This window comes from Monodon monoceros, unplaced genomic scaffold, assembly GCF_005190385.1.
Source record: "Monodon monoceros isolate NGI ecotype Baffin Bay Population unplaced genomic scaffold, NGI_Narwhal_1 Super_Scaffold_19, whole genome shotgun sequence".
Lineage (NCBI taxonomy): Eukaryota > Metazoa > Chordata > Mammalia > Artiodactyla > Monodontidae > Monodon > Monodon monoceros.
Genome location: NW_021703775.1, coordinates 19,536,973 through 19,551,287, shown reverse-complemented (window position 1 = coordinate 19,551,287; position 14,315 = coordinate 19,536,973). Strand labels below are relative to the sequence as shown.

The 14,315-nt window shown below is 40.2% G+C and overlaps 1 protein-coding gene across 4 annotated transcripts in view; it reads left to right on the top strand.

Moving 5' to 3' along the window:
- The window catches only part of CTNNA2 (catenin alpha 2), a 1,229,110-nt gene that overhangs the window by 423,835 nt on the left and 790,960 nt on the right, over nt 1-14,315 (top strand). For all 4 annotated transcript variants that reach the window (XM_029231357.1, XM_029231356.1, XM_029231354.1 and 1 more), the window contains 2 exons: nt 1,406-1,525; nt 6,181-6,447. In XM_029231357.1, coding sequence (XP_029087190.1) covers nt 1,406-1,525; nt 6,181-6,447 — 387 coding nt within the window. The remainder of the gene's footprint in view (nt 1-1,405; nt 1,526-6,180; nt 6,448-14,315) is intronic.

Sequence of the window (14,315 nt, the reverse complement as noted above, 5' to 3'; positions counted from 1 at the left end):
GATGCAGGTACATCAAGTTGATTGTGGAGCTTTAATCCGGTGCTCCTGAGGCTGCTGGGAGGGATTTCCCTTTTTCTTCTTTGTTCTCACAGCTCCCGGGGCTCAGTTTTGGATTTGGCCCCGCCTCTGCGTGTAGGTTGCCGGAGGGCGTCTGTTCTTCACTCAGACCGGCCGGAGTTAAAGGAGCAGCTGCTTTGGGGACTCTGGCTCACTCAGCCCGGGGGTAGGGAGGGGCACGGAGTGCGGGGCGAGCCTGCAGCGGCAGAGGCTGACATGACGTTGCACCAGCCTGAGGCGCACCGTGCGTTCTCCCGGGGAAGTTGTCCCTGGATCCCGGGACCCTGGCAGTGGCGGGCTGCACAGGCTCCCCGGAAGGGGGGTGTGGATAGTGACCTGTGCTCGCACACAGGCTTCTTGGTGGCGGCAGTAGCAGCCTTAGCGTCTCATGCCCGTCTCTGGGGTCTGTGCTGTTAGCCGCGGCTCGCGCCCGTCTCTGGAGCTCCTTTAAGCAGCGCTCTTAATCCCCTCTCCTCGCGCACCAGGAAACAAAGAGGGAAGAAAAAGTCTCTTACCTCTTCGGCAGCTCCAGACTTTTCCCCGGACTCCCTCCCGGCTAGCCGTGGTGCACTAACCCCTTGCAGGCTGTGTTCACGCCTCCAACCCCAGTCCTCTCCCTGCGCTCCGACCGAAGCCGGAGCCTCAGCTCCCAGCCCCGCCCGCCCCGGCGGGTGAGCAGACAAGCCTCTCGGACTGGTGAGTGCCGGTCGGCACCATCCTCTGTGCGGGAATCTCTCAGCTTTGCCCTCCGTACCCCTGTGGCTGTGCTCTCCTCGCGGCCCCGAAGCTCCCCGCCTCCGCCACCCACAGTCGCCGCCCGCGAAGGGGCTTCCTAGTGTGTGGACACTTTTCCTCCTTCACACCTCCCTCCCACTGATGCAGGTCCCGTCCCTATCCTTTCGTCTCTGTTTATTCTTTTTTCTTTTGCCCTACCCAGGTACGTGGGGAGTTTCTTGCCTTTTGGGAGGTCTGAGTTCTTCTGCCTGCGTTCAGCAGGTGTTCTGTAAGAGTTGTTCCACGTGTAGCTGTATTTCTGATGTATCTGTGGGGGGGAAGGTGATCTCCACATCTTACTCTTCTGCCATCTTCCTCTCGTCTCAATGTAGTATTTTATATGCTTTAGGAGTTCAGCAATTATTATCTTTTATATACAAAATATATAAATGTTGAGCAAATATTTTTTTCTGATTATAAATGCTTCTTGGGGTACTTTTCCCCATTATTTTATTTAAATGTTAATGAATAAATGTTTTCTTTTTAACAAACTAACGTTTCTAGCATGTTTAATAATATTGCAATACTAACTATCCAGTTATAAATATATTGGATTTTTTTTTTATCGTTTCAGGTGGAGGAGGCCTTAGAAGCTGTCAAAAATGCTACAAATGAGCAAGACCTTGCAAATCGCTTTAAAGAATTTGGAAAAGAGATGGTGAAACTTAACTATGTAGCTGCAAGAAGACAACAGGTGGGAAAGATTTTGGAAATCTAGGGGAGAAAGTGAGTGAGTTTAAGTAACCTTGTAGTTCTGTAGGCCCGGACAGTGGATCAGCTGCACCTGCCGGCTATCAGATCATCAGATGCCTTAGGAACCTGTGATCACAAAGGCATCTTCCTACTCGGGCCCGTTCTGGCCCTACCCTACCGCGCTGGTACTCCCTGGGTACTCTCGGGCCCCTGCGTGCTTACTGTAGGTCACAGGCCACCTGCTTCACTGGTGGGAACCACCACGCCAGCCCTACCACACTCTAACCTTTCTTTTTTTTTGACTTTTATATTTATTTTTTTATGGACGTATAGTTGATTTACAATGTTGTGTTAATTTTGGCTATACAGCAAAGTGATTCAGTTATACATATATTGATATATACATTTTTAAATATTTTCTTCCATCATGGTTTATCTCAGGATATTGAACATAGTTCCCTGTGCTATACAGCAAAACCCTGTTGTTATGCACTTCATGTGTAATTGTTTGCATCTGCTAACCCCAAACTCCATCACTCCCCCACCACCCTCCCCCTTCACAACCACAAGCCTGTTCTCTATGTCTGACCACACTCTAACCTTTTGTTCACACTTGGAAACGCTCCCGATTGAAATATAAAGAATATCAAACTGTGGTGTGGCCACTCCCTGGGCACTGTCCTTAGCCCTCACTTTTTATCTCCCAGCCCTGTGGACAGCACCGTGCATATACAAACCCCAAGTGTGTAATATGTACAGTGAAACTTTTATCAAAGAGATTAAGTAAACACGAAGAAAAATAGAGAAAAGGCAGAGAGAGAGAGAGAGAGAGAGAGAGAGAAAGAGAGAGAGAGAAGGGAATGGACAGGGGAGGGAGAGCACAGGTAGCGAGTCACTTTGATGAAGGTGGTTGACCTGGGGTTTTCTTTGCCTCCCTTTTGTCTCAGGATGACACCCTCCATTTAGCCAGCTCTATTTGTTCAGTAGGTACCATTAGAATTTAGTTTCCAAAGAGTGTGTCCTTTTCTTTCTTCTTAGAAAAAAAAATCTTTACATGTGGAGAGGTTAGTTAAACTCCTATTCACCCATCTTCTTGACTGTTCTCAGTATTCTTCAACATTTTGGGCACTTCCTAGTGACTTTTTCTAAGGTTCTCTGTGACCAACAGGAGAATTCTAGTGAACATTTGTTGAGTGTTCATCTGTGCCAGAGTGAAGTGACACCTGTATTACAAATTGACAAAGATCTAGTCCCTTCCCCTAAAGAGCTTCCAGTGTCATTTGTGGTGGGCACACAGTCATGACTTTAGTTCAGGCGATTATTTTTAAGTATTTTGTTATCAGCAGAATCCTTTGTTCATGTGGAATCTTGTGTGGTAGACCACAATGTAATGTGGTTAGGAGCGAAGTTACTCTGAAGCACAGGTTTGAGGCCCAAAAGCCACTTAGCTTGTTTAAACAACTGAAAAAAAAATGCATTGAATCTTGATTTCAGTGACCAACGGGGAGGCTGGGGAGAAGGGTGGGTGCCAGGACACTCAGAGTCTTGTAGAGTGTTTGGATTTTATTGTAAGTGAATGGGTAGTAGTTGAATAGTTCAGAGTTTGGTATCAAAGTCTCAGATTTATAGTTTAATGTTATTCTAGGTACGTTGCAAAGATGGGGGTAGCATGGAAGAGGAGAGACTAGTTGTAGTTGGGAGGGGGCTGAAGTCATCTAGGTGAGCGATGCTGGTGATTCTGGAAAATCTTTATCAAAAGTTCAGGCTCTCGTTCAATTCGTCCAAAAGAATTTGGTGAGGAACACAAAACACAGAGGAAAAAATAAATACGCACACTGAGTCTGAGGTGCAAAGAGAACAAAGACAGTTTATTCAGGACAGAAGCAAAAGTTACACACTCAGAGAAGCGTGTGGGCGTCCTCTAGAGTGAGGGGTGCCACCCAGGGTTATTGATCCCCTTTTTATCTTATTTTTAGCACTTTGAATGGGTGGGGGTCTTTTTGATTAGGGGGGAATATTCTTTGAGCAGAGGGTTGAGGTGTGGCCTGGATTTGCACCAGGTTGCATCAGCTTCTGGTCCTGTGCGTTTGTCTCCTGAAGCCACCCTGCATGCACTCTAGGAGCTGTTTTCCCTTAAATTGTCCCTTACTAGTTGAGTGCCACACGTGGAAGGTCCTATAGGGTCATCAGCAACCTGTGCATTTTTATTGCACATGCTCCATGGTTTTTCATGGTCAGAGTTTCTTGCTCAGATGCTACAAAGTTTCTGTTTTAGATGCCATTCCTCCATGCATCATGGCCTCAGTAAGGGCAAAACAAGGAGGTAGCTTTGCCTTCTGACTCATGCCTGTACATGAGGAGGCTGTCCTGGGGCCCAGCTGTGTCTTTTCTGCCTCATTGGTGGTCTCAAATAGCTTGGCAGCAGTACCGGTGGAGAAAAGCATAGGGAGTCCACATTTATTTTGAAAATAGAACACTCAGGACCTGCTGTGCAATTGGCTGTGGGAGTTTAGGGAGTGACAGCAACCAGTTCACATCTGAGGTTCTGTTTGAGCAAATGGATAGATGGTGAGGAATTTACTGAGATGGGTGAAGACTGGAAAGGGACCAGTGAGGGTTCGAGATCAAGATTTCATACTTAGATGCATTGATTTTGAGACGCTTGTAAAATCCATGTAGAAATGTCAAAAGGGGAGAGATGTGGGTTGGAGATGGAAACAAGTCATCAGCATGTAGCTGGTATTAAAATCCACAGTAATATATGAGATATTCATCTGAGAATGCCCATAAATATAATTTATTTTTATCTCATAAACCTTGTTTTAACTAATTGCTATTTCACACTCTTTCAAGAAAATGTAGGAAAAAAAGTAGAATTAAAAGAAGAAAAAAATCGTATAACACTCTACCAGCCACAGAAGTGTCGTGCTAATATTTTGGTATATTACTTTTCAGTTGTTTATCTTCATATTGTAACATATTTACAATCATACCGTGCATACAAATAGGTGTAAAATGTTCTTCTTTATTTATCTTATAAATATTACCCATTTTATTATTTTTATAGAAACTTCTTTTAATATCCACATAAAGAGTCCATCAAATGAAAACTTCAATAGTCTACTTAACCAATTCTTCATAAATCAGCATTTACATTGTTTACAGGTTTTATTCATGTGATTAAAAATGTTTCTAAAAATATCTTTATGGAAAGAATTTCCCACCCCCTATTTCTCACTTTCATATTTAGATTTTTTTTTTTTTTTTTAGTATAGATATATCCCAGAATGGAGTCTAAGGTTTCTGGACCAGGTGTTCTGGAGGTTAATAAGACCCTTCATGACTAGTTGGGAGGAAACTTCTACCTGCACCACCTAGATTATTGACCAGTGTAGAGGATACCCTCACATGTTGGTTCCCCATTTATCTGTGTTGATCTTTAGGGCTAAAAATAAGTCATCCCAATTTAGAAATTGTGTTGGCTGGCATATATCTGTTAGTGCTTAAGCAAAGGGGGATAGATGGCTCAGTTAGTTATTTACTACTTAATGTCAGTTTGTCTTGACAATCTTACATATCAAATATAATGTGCTTGTCTCAGAATTATTTTGACCCATGGAAGAGATGTAATTCACTGTTTCCAGGTCATCCATCTATCATGTACCAAGTGAACAAATAGGAATAGAACCCCAGTGGTTCAAATACCCTCTAATGATAGATTTTGAAGCTAGAGAAATTTTCTCCCAGAGGTACTCAGCTGGCAGTCCTACATGGTTCTCAGAGAACAGTACTGCCTTTAACATTTCCAAAAATGCTGTGAACATTTTCTTAACAATACCCTTTAAAGCTGAAAATAAAGAGACTCTCCAGTGGTACTATTTTGACATCTCAAACTAAGAAAGCAAATCATCTTTGATCTATTTTTTTTATTATTCCCTAAACTCAAATGAGTGATCCGCCATCAAAAGTAGTTTTAAAAAAAAAACGAACCCTATGCTGAAAATGATAATGAAGTGACAGTGATGCACTAAGAAAAATCAGAGGAGTTCGATTTCCCATGTTTGCGATTGTAATTGAATGTGGAGTCAGGCACAGTATCAGAAAACTGAAGTTTGGGTTTTCCATCTGCTGATAACTAACTCTGATCCATTCAAGCCACTTACCTTGTTGGTGGCTCAGTTTTGACATTCTTGCAGCAATATTTATTGAATGCATTTCATGGGCCAGATACTGTGCTGTTGCCTAAAGAACCACTGAGCAAGATAGCTAGGGCTCTCTGCTCTCATTAGACATACAGTTTAGGAGAAAGACATATACTTAAATAAGTAAATACAATAAAGCATTGATGAGTATTAATGATAGGAGGGAAGAGGGTCTTGTGGGAACAGATAGAAGGGGATGTAGCTTAGAGAGTTGTATGGAGAGTAGGTTCTCAGAGGATGGGCCCCATCAGGGGAAAGGATAGGGTGGAAGAGGGATGCTCAGACATTTCACATAGAAAGAACAGTACGTGCAAAGTCTTGGCAGCTAGAGAGAAGAGAGAGGAGATGGTTTCTAAAATTCAGTGGTCCTAGATGTCTGTGACTTTAAGCTCTATTACAGACACTTCCATGGCAAGCTTCATGGAAGTGACGGGTTTGTGTTTTGCACACACAGGAGCTGAAGGACCCTCATTGTCGGGATGAGATGGCAGCCGCCCGAGGGGCTCTAAAGAAGAACGCCACAATGCTGTACACAGCCTCCCAAGCCTTCCTCCGCCACCCAGATGTTGCCGCCACCAGAGCCAACCGAGATTACGTGTTCAAACAAGTTCAGGAGGCCATTGCCGGCATCTCCAATGCTGCTCAAGCTACCTCGCCCACCGACGAAGCCAAAGGCCACACGGGCATCGGGGAGCTGGCTGCGGCTCTGAACGAATTTGACGTAAGCATCTGGGTGATATACCCAGAAGGGCGTGTGTTTTCACTGAAAAAATGTTTTGGGATGGAGGGCCACCGAGATAATATACATTGATTTACCTCTCTTGAGGCTTTTGATAGTAAGTTAAACTACCTGATGTATGACTGTTGCTAGGAATCCGACATCTTGGTAGAACCTAGTTTACTGGTCTTTAAAGGAGCTAACAACTGTGTTAAAGAGGACCAGATCCCATGCAGGTAGAAACCTTGAACACTGTAACTTTCCTACACCACAGGCTATTTTAGGGACAGTTTATCATTTGCAGGATTATCTTTATTATTAAAGAGGCAAATGTCATAGGCAGTGTAGATGTGGATTGCCTCAATGTTGTGTTTGGGTGAAGAACTGCTCTCAATTTCTTCATTTTCAATCAGTGGTGAGCAGACTCCGCTGCCCTCTCATCCCATCCGGGATCCTGGTCTTCCTCGCATCCGCCCCTCTGGGTGGCACCTCTGCTAGTCCCGTGAATGACCCACATTCTGAACCTACTATTTCTAGGGGTGTGTCCCAATGAGGTAAGCAGTAGAAGGATGGCTCACTGTGCCATAGTCATGGCAACCGAATGAATGGGAAGGATGCATGTCATCAACAGCCCGGGATGACAGCTCTCACTGCCCCTGGGCCAGGATACAACCCACCTGTGAGAAGGTGGAATTCAGTTGAGTTCATCCCATGTTCAGTGAGAGCCTACATGTGTTGTGAGCTAAAAACATTTATAAATAATTAGTATCTGCTTTTAAGAGTTATATTTTCCCTTAGAGGAGATGAAAGATGCAGAAACGTACTGAAACCCTTTAAGTGATAAAATACAATGTAACAGGAATTCATAGGAGAAGAATTGGTTACTTAACAGCTGTGGAGAAAGATGATGAGTTTGCTTTTGGATATGTTGACATGAATTTTTGGCAGGAGATGACTGGCTGCCTGCTAGAAAACAGAACCAGGAGCAAATGATTGTTAAAGGTATGGAGATGGATGATATAAAGGAAGGATAATTATAACACTTTATACACAGATAATTCTTTCCAGTTTTCACAGGCATCTCTCTTCTTTCTTTTATTTTTTCAGTTAGTCAAAAAAATATACATATGTTGAACTCAGACCATATATATATTATTTCCAAAGTTTCTAAAATAAGGATTAAATACAATAAATTTCAAGTATTTACCACAGAAATTAGGCCTTAACATGTGAATTCACAAAGTTTTAGGAGACAACAGAAAATTCGTTGGAACTAATAAGATACTTCAGTAAGGTTATTGATTTTAAAATAAAGATATAGAAGTTACTAGATTTCCATAATGTAAAAAAAAATAATAATCATAATAGAAAAGAGATCCTGTTCACAAAATAAACAATAAAAATAATTTGTTGGCTTTATTTCACTACTTAACTTAATTTTATTTCTTTATTATGTTAGAAATAATCCTGATACAAATGTAGAGGATCTAAGATAGAAAATTATATTACTTTACTGAGGGGTAAGTTGTACTTTGTGGTAAATGATGTCATGATCCCAGGTAGGAAAAACTATCGACCCTATCAGTTTTTATAATATTCAGACAATCTGTATAAAAATTCTAGGAGGGTTTTCTTGGAACTTGACAGAGTGATGATATATATTTTTTTTCTTTTTATTTTTTCTGGGTTAAGAATGAATGAGCCCATAATTTAAGAAAACAAAAATGAGCAGGTCATGCACTCAGATATTAACACATTACAATGCCACATTAATTTTTACTGAGTGCATTAGAATAAAATTGTCTCATCAGTTAAACATCAGTTAAACAGAAAATTATAACATCAACTACAAAATTATTTTATGAAATGATGCTTTCTTTTTTTTTTTTTTTTTTTTGCGGTACACGGGCCTCTCACCGTTGTGGCCTCTCCCGTCGCGGAGCACAGGCTCCGGACACGCAGGCTCAGCGGCCATGGCTCACGGGCCTAGCCGCTCCGCGGCATGTGAGATCTTCCCGGACTGGGGCACGAATCCGTGTCCCCTGCATCGGCAGGCGGACTCTCGACCACTGCACCACCAGGGAAGCTCTGAAATGGTGCTTTTTAAAATTAAAGAATATTTAGATTTTGACACAATTACACTTTTATAATCATAGTTTATTTTATAATCAAAAAATAAACAATAAAGCCTAAGTGAGAACCTGGTAATAGAGTAGATATGCAGCATACAGAGGACTCTCTTGAAGGAAGGTCCAGACTCTTCACCTGCTGCCGCCTTCTGCCCGAGAGCGTGGTGACCCATTCTCTTTGTATCTCAACCATTTTCATTGTATCTCAACCATTTTCATTAAAAGGAGCTTTTACCTGCAGTGAATTTAACAATTGAGGCATCATTTGGGTTATTATGGCTTTGGATTCAGAAAATAAAACTTAGGCCATGTGGGAAAAGTCTACTAGTAAAGTATGTTGGAATACTTTCCAACTGTTCTAATAGGTTGGTGTCTTCTCATTATGGACAAATAGGCTTTGGGAGGTTAACATATGAATGCAATAGTCAAAGATTTTTTTTTATAAAAAATGTGGCATATTAACTAATTCACTAATTATATTTTATTAACTTTATATATTGCTATGTGTCATTATAAATATTAACTAAGTGATGTTTATTACTTATATTAACTCAGTATCTTATATGTTAACTAATTGTATATTATATTAGCTAAGTATATTAACCAAGTAATATTGTATTATTAAATGTATATTAGTTCTCAAGCTATGTAAATTGCATACAACATTATCTAATGTTTAAAATTGTATTTCTCAGATGTTGACAGAAATCAACATGTGGAGCTGTCTCAATTAGCAATTCATAGGTAGTAATCCCATTTGGTGTGGTTCTCTAAAAACAGTTATTTAGTAAATGAAATTGATTTCAGTACTTTCTCAAAAGTAGTAATGCTAGTAAAATATTATTATTTAAAGATATAATGTAATTAACCAGTTGTAGATTTTTTATCATTTCTGACACCAGCAAACCTAGACAGTCTTTAATGATATTTGAAAATCTCTCACTAAAATAATGTTCCATTTCTCTTTGTAACAGAATTATACATTTCTGTTCTATATTTGCATAATGAATACCTCGGTATTTTTTATTTCCCAGGCGTATTGACTTGAAGTTGATTTAGAATTCACAGGCATTTGTCTTAAATCCTAAATGCTATTCTCAGATATTAAACAAATTGATATTACATTGGGTGGGAAACTCACTGACACTTCCTGTGATTTACTTTTCTGGTAATATCCCTTACCGGTGCTTGGTTTGGTGGCTTGCCAATGTAATAGGGATTTGAAAAAGTCAAGCAACTTTGAGATTCTGAAGTGAAAAGAACCGTACAAATACAAAATATATTTTCAGTCATCCCCTAATGTTGAATTTGAAGTCCAGACCATTTCATAATAATAGTCATCATTGTGTTAAACCCAGTTTTTCTGGGAGGTAGGATGCAGAAGTGGCTTCGAGCTTCTCAGTTGATTAAGAACAAGGCAAAAATTAGTATTTTTGCATTCATTTGTCTAAAATTATAGGATTGATTTCTACCTAGTTATAGTTGTATAACTATATAGTTATAATTATGGCTCAATGCTCGGTGACCTATTTTCTGGCATTATTATCCTACCTACATGAAGAGTTGATGTAGTGATTTATAAAGTAAAAGACTGAAAGAAAAAACCCAGTATTTTAACAACTTGAAACTGTCAAGAGAGTCTCTAATGATATAACAGCAAAAAGTAAAATGATTGCTAATCAACGGAAAAATCAACCTCTGTTTAAAATGTGGCAACTTGAGATAGGTCATTTTATCTAGTGAAGCTATCTACTAAGGGATACTGAAAAGAATTTAGAAAAATGTGGTGACTGCTCAGAAGTAAATCATGTTATCATGTCAATTTTGACTACTAGAAAACTTCCAAGAGTGGGAGAAAGGAAAATGAAAAGTTATTCCTAAAGAATCTCTTTATTATTTAAAGAAAAGAGAGGATGCCATGCCTTGTTTTTTGACGCTTTCTTTTGTAGATGAAGATACTTTAGAAAAATGGAAATTGACACCATCCATGGTCCAGTCTTCATAATTGATAGCTATTTTGCTTTTACAGTTATTATTTTCTTTTAAATCAGACAATTCCTCTAACCTTAATCTCAAAGTCCTCTAATCTTAAGCATTCTACTTGTGGTTTTGCTTCTTTCTTTTTCCATTTCCCTGGGAATTGGCTTGACTAATAATTCTCTTTTGCTTTTATATTTAATTTCTCCTACTCTACTTGTTTGGTTCCCTCAGCCTATAGAAAAAATGTATTTGTATTCTACAACCTAAAAAGAAAATGAAATAAAATGTTAGACTACCATACTTACCATCTTCTCATATTTCACTCTGTTTTCCTTACAGAGTTAAGAAGTAGATTCTAATCTACTTGGCCTCTGACTAGCTCTTACCTCTTTCAGCCTTGTCGTCTACCCTCTACTCCTTCCCCTTCTCTGTGATACTATGTCTGAGGGTCTCTAGGGAACATTCACTCATGAAATCTTTGTGCTCTTATTTTCTAGTTCTTGACTGCTTCACCTTTGGAAAGAGGGGGGCATTGAATAGTATTAACTATACTTTCTCTTTCACTGTATTACTTCTCACTTGCAAGATTTAAATATCTGTGCTTGAGAAGTAGGACAGCCTGGTCTCAACCACATTGAGCTGAAATGTCACCATGACATACCAACCGTGTAAGTTGCCATGTTTATTTCTGCCTAATTTTTCATACCTCCCCTCTACCTTTTAGGTTTTCTTCCTTTTTTCTCCTTCTTTTAAAATATATTTTCATTTCTTGATCCAGTGCTAATTCTCTCACTGATCTGGCGTTCAGTGGGTGGAAATGTTGGAGTGTGAGTATGAGGAATGATGAGACATCTGTATCACAGGTGGATGAGGACGGCAAGGATCTGTAATCTGACAATGTTAAGGGATTGAGCCTAACTGCAGTGGGAGAGAATTGTCACACCCCGGGGAGCAACTTCGTGCTCCAGTGTTTACTCCCTATAGGGTTATTCCAACTGTGTGCTGTCCTCAGGGGGTGCACTCACATTCTAGGAGATTTAGTACAAAGAAAGAGGTGAAGGAACAGGAGTCCAGGTGACAGCAATCACTTCACAGCAGGACCCCAGCTCATTGCTGGGACATGAAAAGAGGTTCCTGGGTACCTGAGAGTAATAACAACCCTGGACTAGAGTTTGGGATCCAGGGTTGGCATATAGCTCCAGTGGAGAGCTGGAGGGCTATGTAGATCACTTAGGTCACAGGCCCAAATACATGACCTCAGAGATCTATGCTGAAGGAATCTGAAGTAGAGTTTTTCTGTTGACCCCCTTCTCCAAATATCACTCTTCATATTTTTGAATAGGAAATAATTATTTCTTATTCTTGTTACCAGGCCCAGATAGATGCTCCTGGGGAAGCGCTAGTCCCTTAAGGAGCCATGAACCAGAATTCTGGCTGGCTCAGGGATTCTTAAAGGGTTTTATTGATTCATGGTCTCTACAACATCAGGCAAGGAGGAAGGTGTCCTTGGAGAAGTACATTTCACAGAGCATCTTATTCAGTCCTTTCCCAGTTCTAACCCTCCCTTTGGCTGTGGAAATCAACATAGTTATTTATCATAGAGGCTCACCCCAGGCCTCATCTCCTTCTCTGATGTTCTGTAAAGTTATTCTGACTGCAGACATCTAGTAACCCCCATATTGGGTTAAGAAGATCATAAGTTTTCTATGTATTTGTTTACATTAGAGTGAGGGTGGAGAGAGGAGAGGAGAGGGCCCCATCAAAATACTGTAAACACACTGGTAAGGAAAATGCAAGATGTAGCTCATGTTCTAAAGCAATTAGAAAAGTGGAGGGACAAATGCATACAAATAAAAGCCAGTAAGCAGGACCATTTAACTTTTGAAAAGCAATTTCAGATTTCTAATTCAGGTGCTAAAAAGATGGAGCAGGCAAGCTCAGCAATCTTCTGCCTGTCTGAGTTCATGCCAATATTTCTGAAGGCTTAATATCTGTACAGTTATTATGTCTGTTATTCTTTAATACATTTATTAGTACTCCTTAATAATGCTCTCTGCTATATTCCTATGAAGCGGTTCCCACTTAATTGGCTTTTAGAAGTAGCCTAGGACATTGGGAAGAGCCCAGAACTTGGATTCAAATGTCTGGCTACTACTTAAAGCCCTGTAAGTAACAAAGGATGTGTGACCTTAAGTTACCGAGATAGCATCTCTAAGCCTTGGAATAAGGTTTAGGCACAGGAGAGCTAAGATCATTCATAAAGGCGTAAAGGAGAAATGCTTACTGAACAGGTATAGTTACTGCAGTGCTTAAATGCTGTGGCATGCACCTATATACATAGTATGCACCTAACCTTCTGTGTGTGTGTGGCAGGGGTGAGATTAGGGAGGGTGAAATCAGAGAAGAATTCCTGGAGGACGTGATACATGAGTAGGAATTAACATGATGAGTGTGAATGAGACTGTTTCTCAGACAGAAAGAACATCCTTGCATGCAGAGGTGTGGTGGGTAGAGGGAACGTAAGCTATTTGGTTCTGGAGCCCAGGGAAAAATCTGGCTAAGTCGGTGAGCTGGAGGAAGCTTCTAGAGGCTTGTAGGCCTTGAAAGGGGCTGGGCTTCAACCTGAAGGCATTAGGGAGTTGCTGGTGATCTAAGCAGGGGAATGTATGCATGGTCAGATTTGTGTTTTTAAATATCTCTTTGGCTGCAGAGTGGAGAGTGGATTGGAAAAGGGCAAGGCTGCAGGGCAACAAGAGTGATTAGGGCGAGAGGTTATGAATGTCTGAGGACATTGTGAGAACAGGAATGGGAAGAAGTGGATGGATCTGAACCACATTGAAGGAGTAGAATCAACAGGCCTTGAGGACTGTACTTCTTATTTTCATTTATTGAAAGAGTTAATGCTTTGTATAGTAAGCTTTAATTATGTAAAAAAAACCAAACATTTTTACAGGTCCAGTTGTGAAGTCTTGAGAATTTTCAGTCTTTTGTGGGATATTTGTTTTTTTATGTAATATAACTTTCTTGCATTGATTTCTTTTTTCTGGCTCTTAATTTACTTAACTTACATTCCTCCCAATATAATTATGAAATGCCTGGTAATTTGTAGATATGTATTTTGAACATTTTATTTCAAATTCTACAATGTCTAGGATTTTTCTAATTTAGTTTAAGCTATTTATGTTTAATCGAGCTCCAATTAGTGTGTGCTTACTAATGTTTATTTTACTTTTAAAAAACAACAAACTTTTACACACACTTTAAAAAGGTGGAGACATTTTCCCATGTGGTAGGACGTAATAGTAATAACAGGGTTAGTAGGATCCAGCAATTCTCATATCTTCTCTGAATCGATCTGCCCTTTTTTACTCTGGCAAATTAAACTCACCAAAATGTACTTTTAATCCTTCCTAGCTAGAAACATTTGGTGGTGTTTTAGCATTCTTTATCACACACTGACATCTGGTGGCCAAATAGAACATTAAACCATACTCCAGTGGGTTTCTGTCTAACTGTAAACATAGCACAACCTAAATACATACTATGCGGCCAAACTCAGGGGATGTAAATATGGAGAGTGTGTAGCCTGCCTTCAGAGAACTGTTAATCTGCTTATGACAGCTTTTGTAAACTAATGTTATACAGTGGATGTTGCATTAATCCCTTTTGGAAAATTTGTAGCCCTGGGAAGGTGGTAAAGATGGATACAGATGCAAATGAGTTTATAGCAAGAGATGCTCAAGGCAGGGTGGAGTTTTGAGG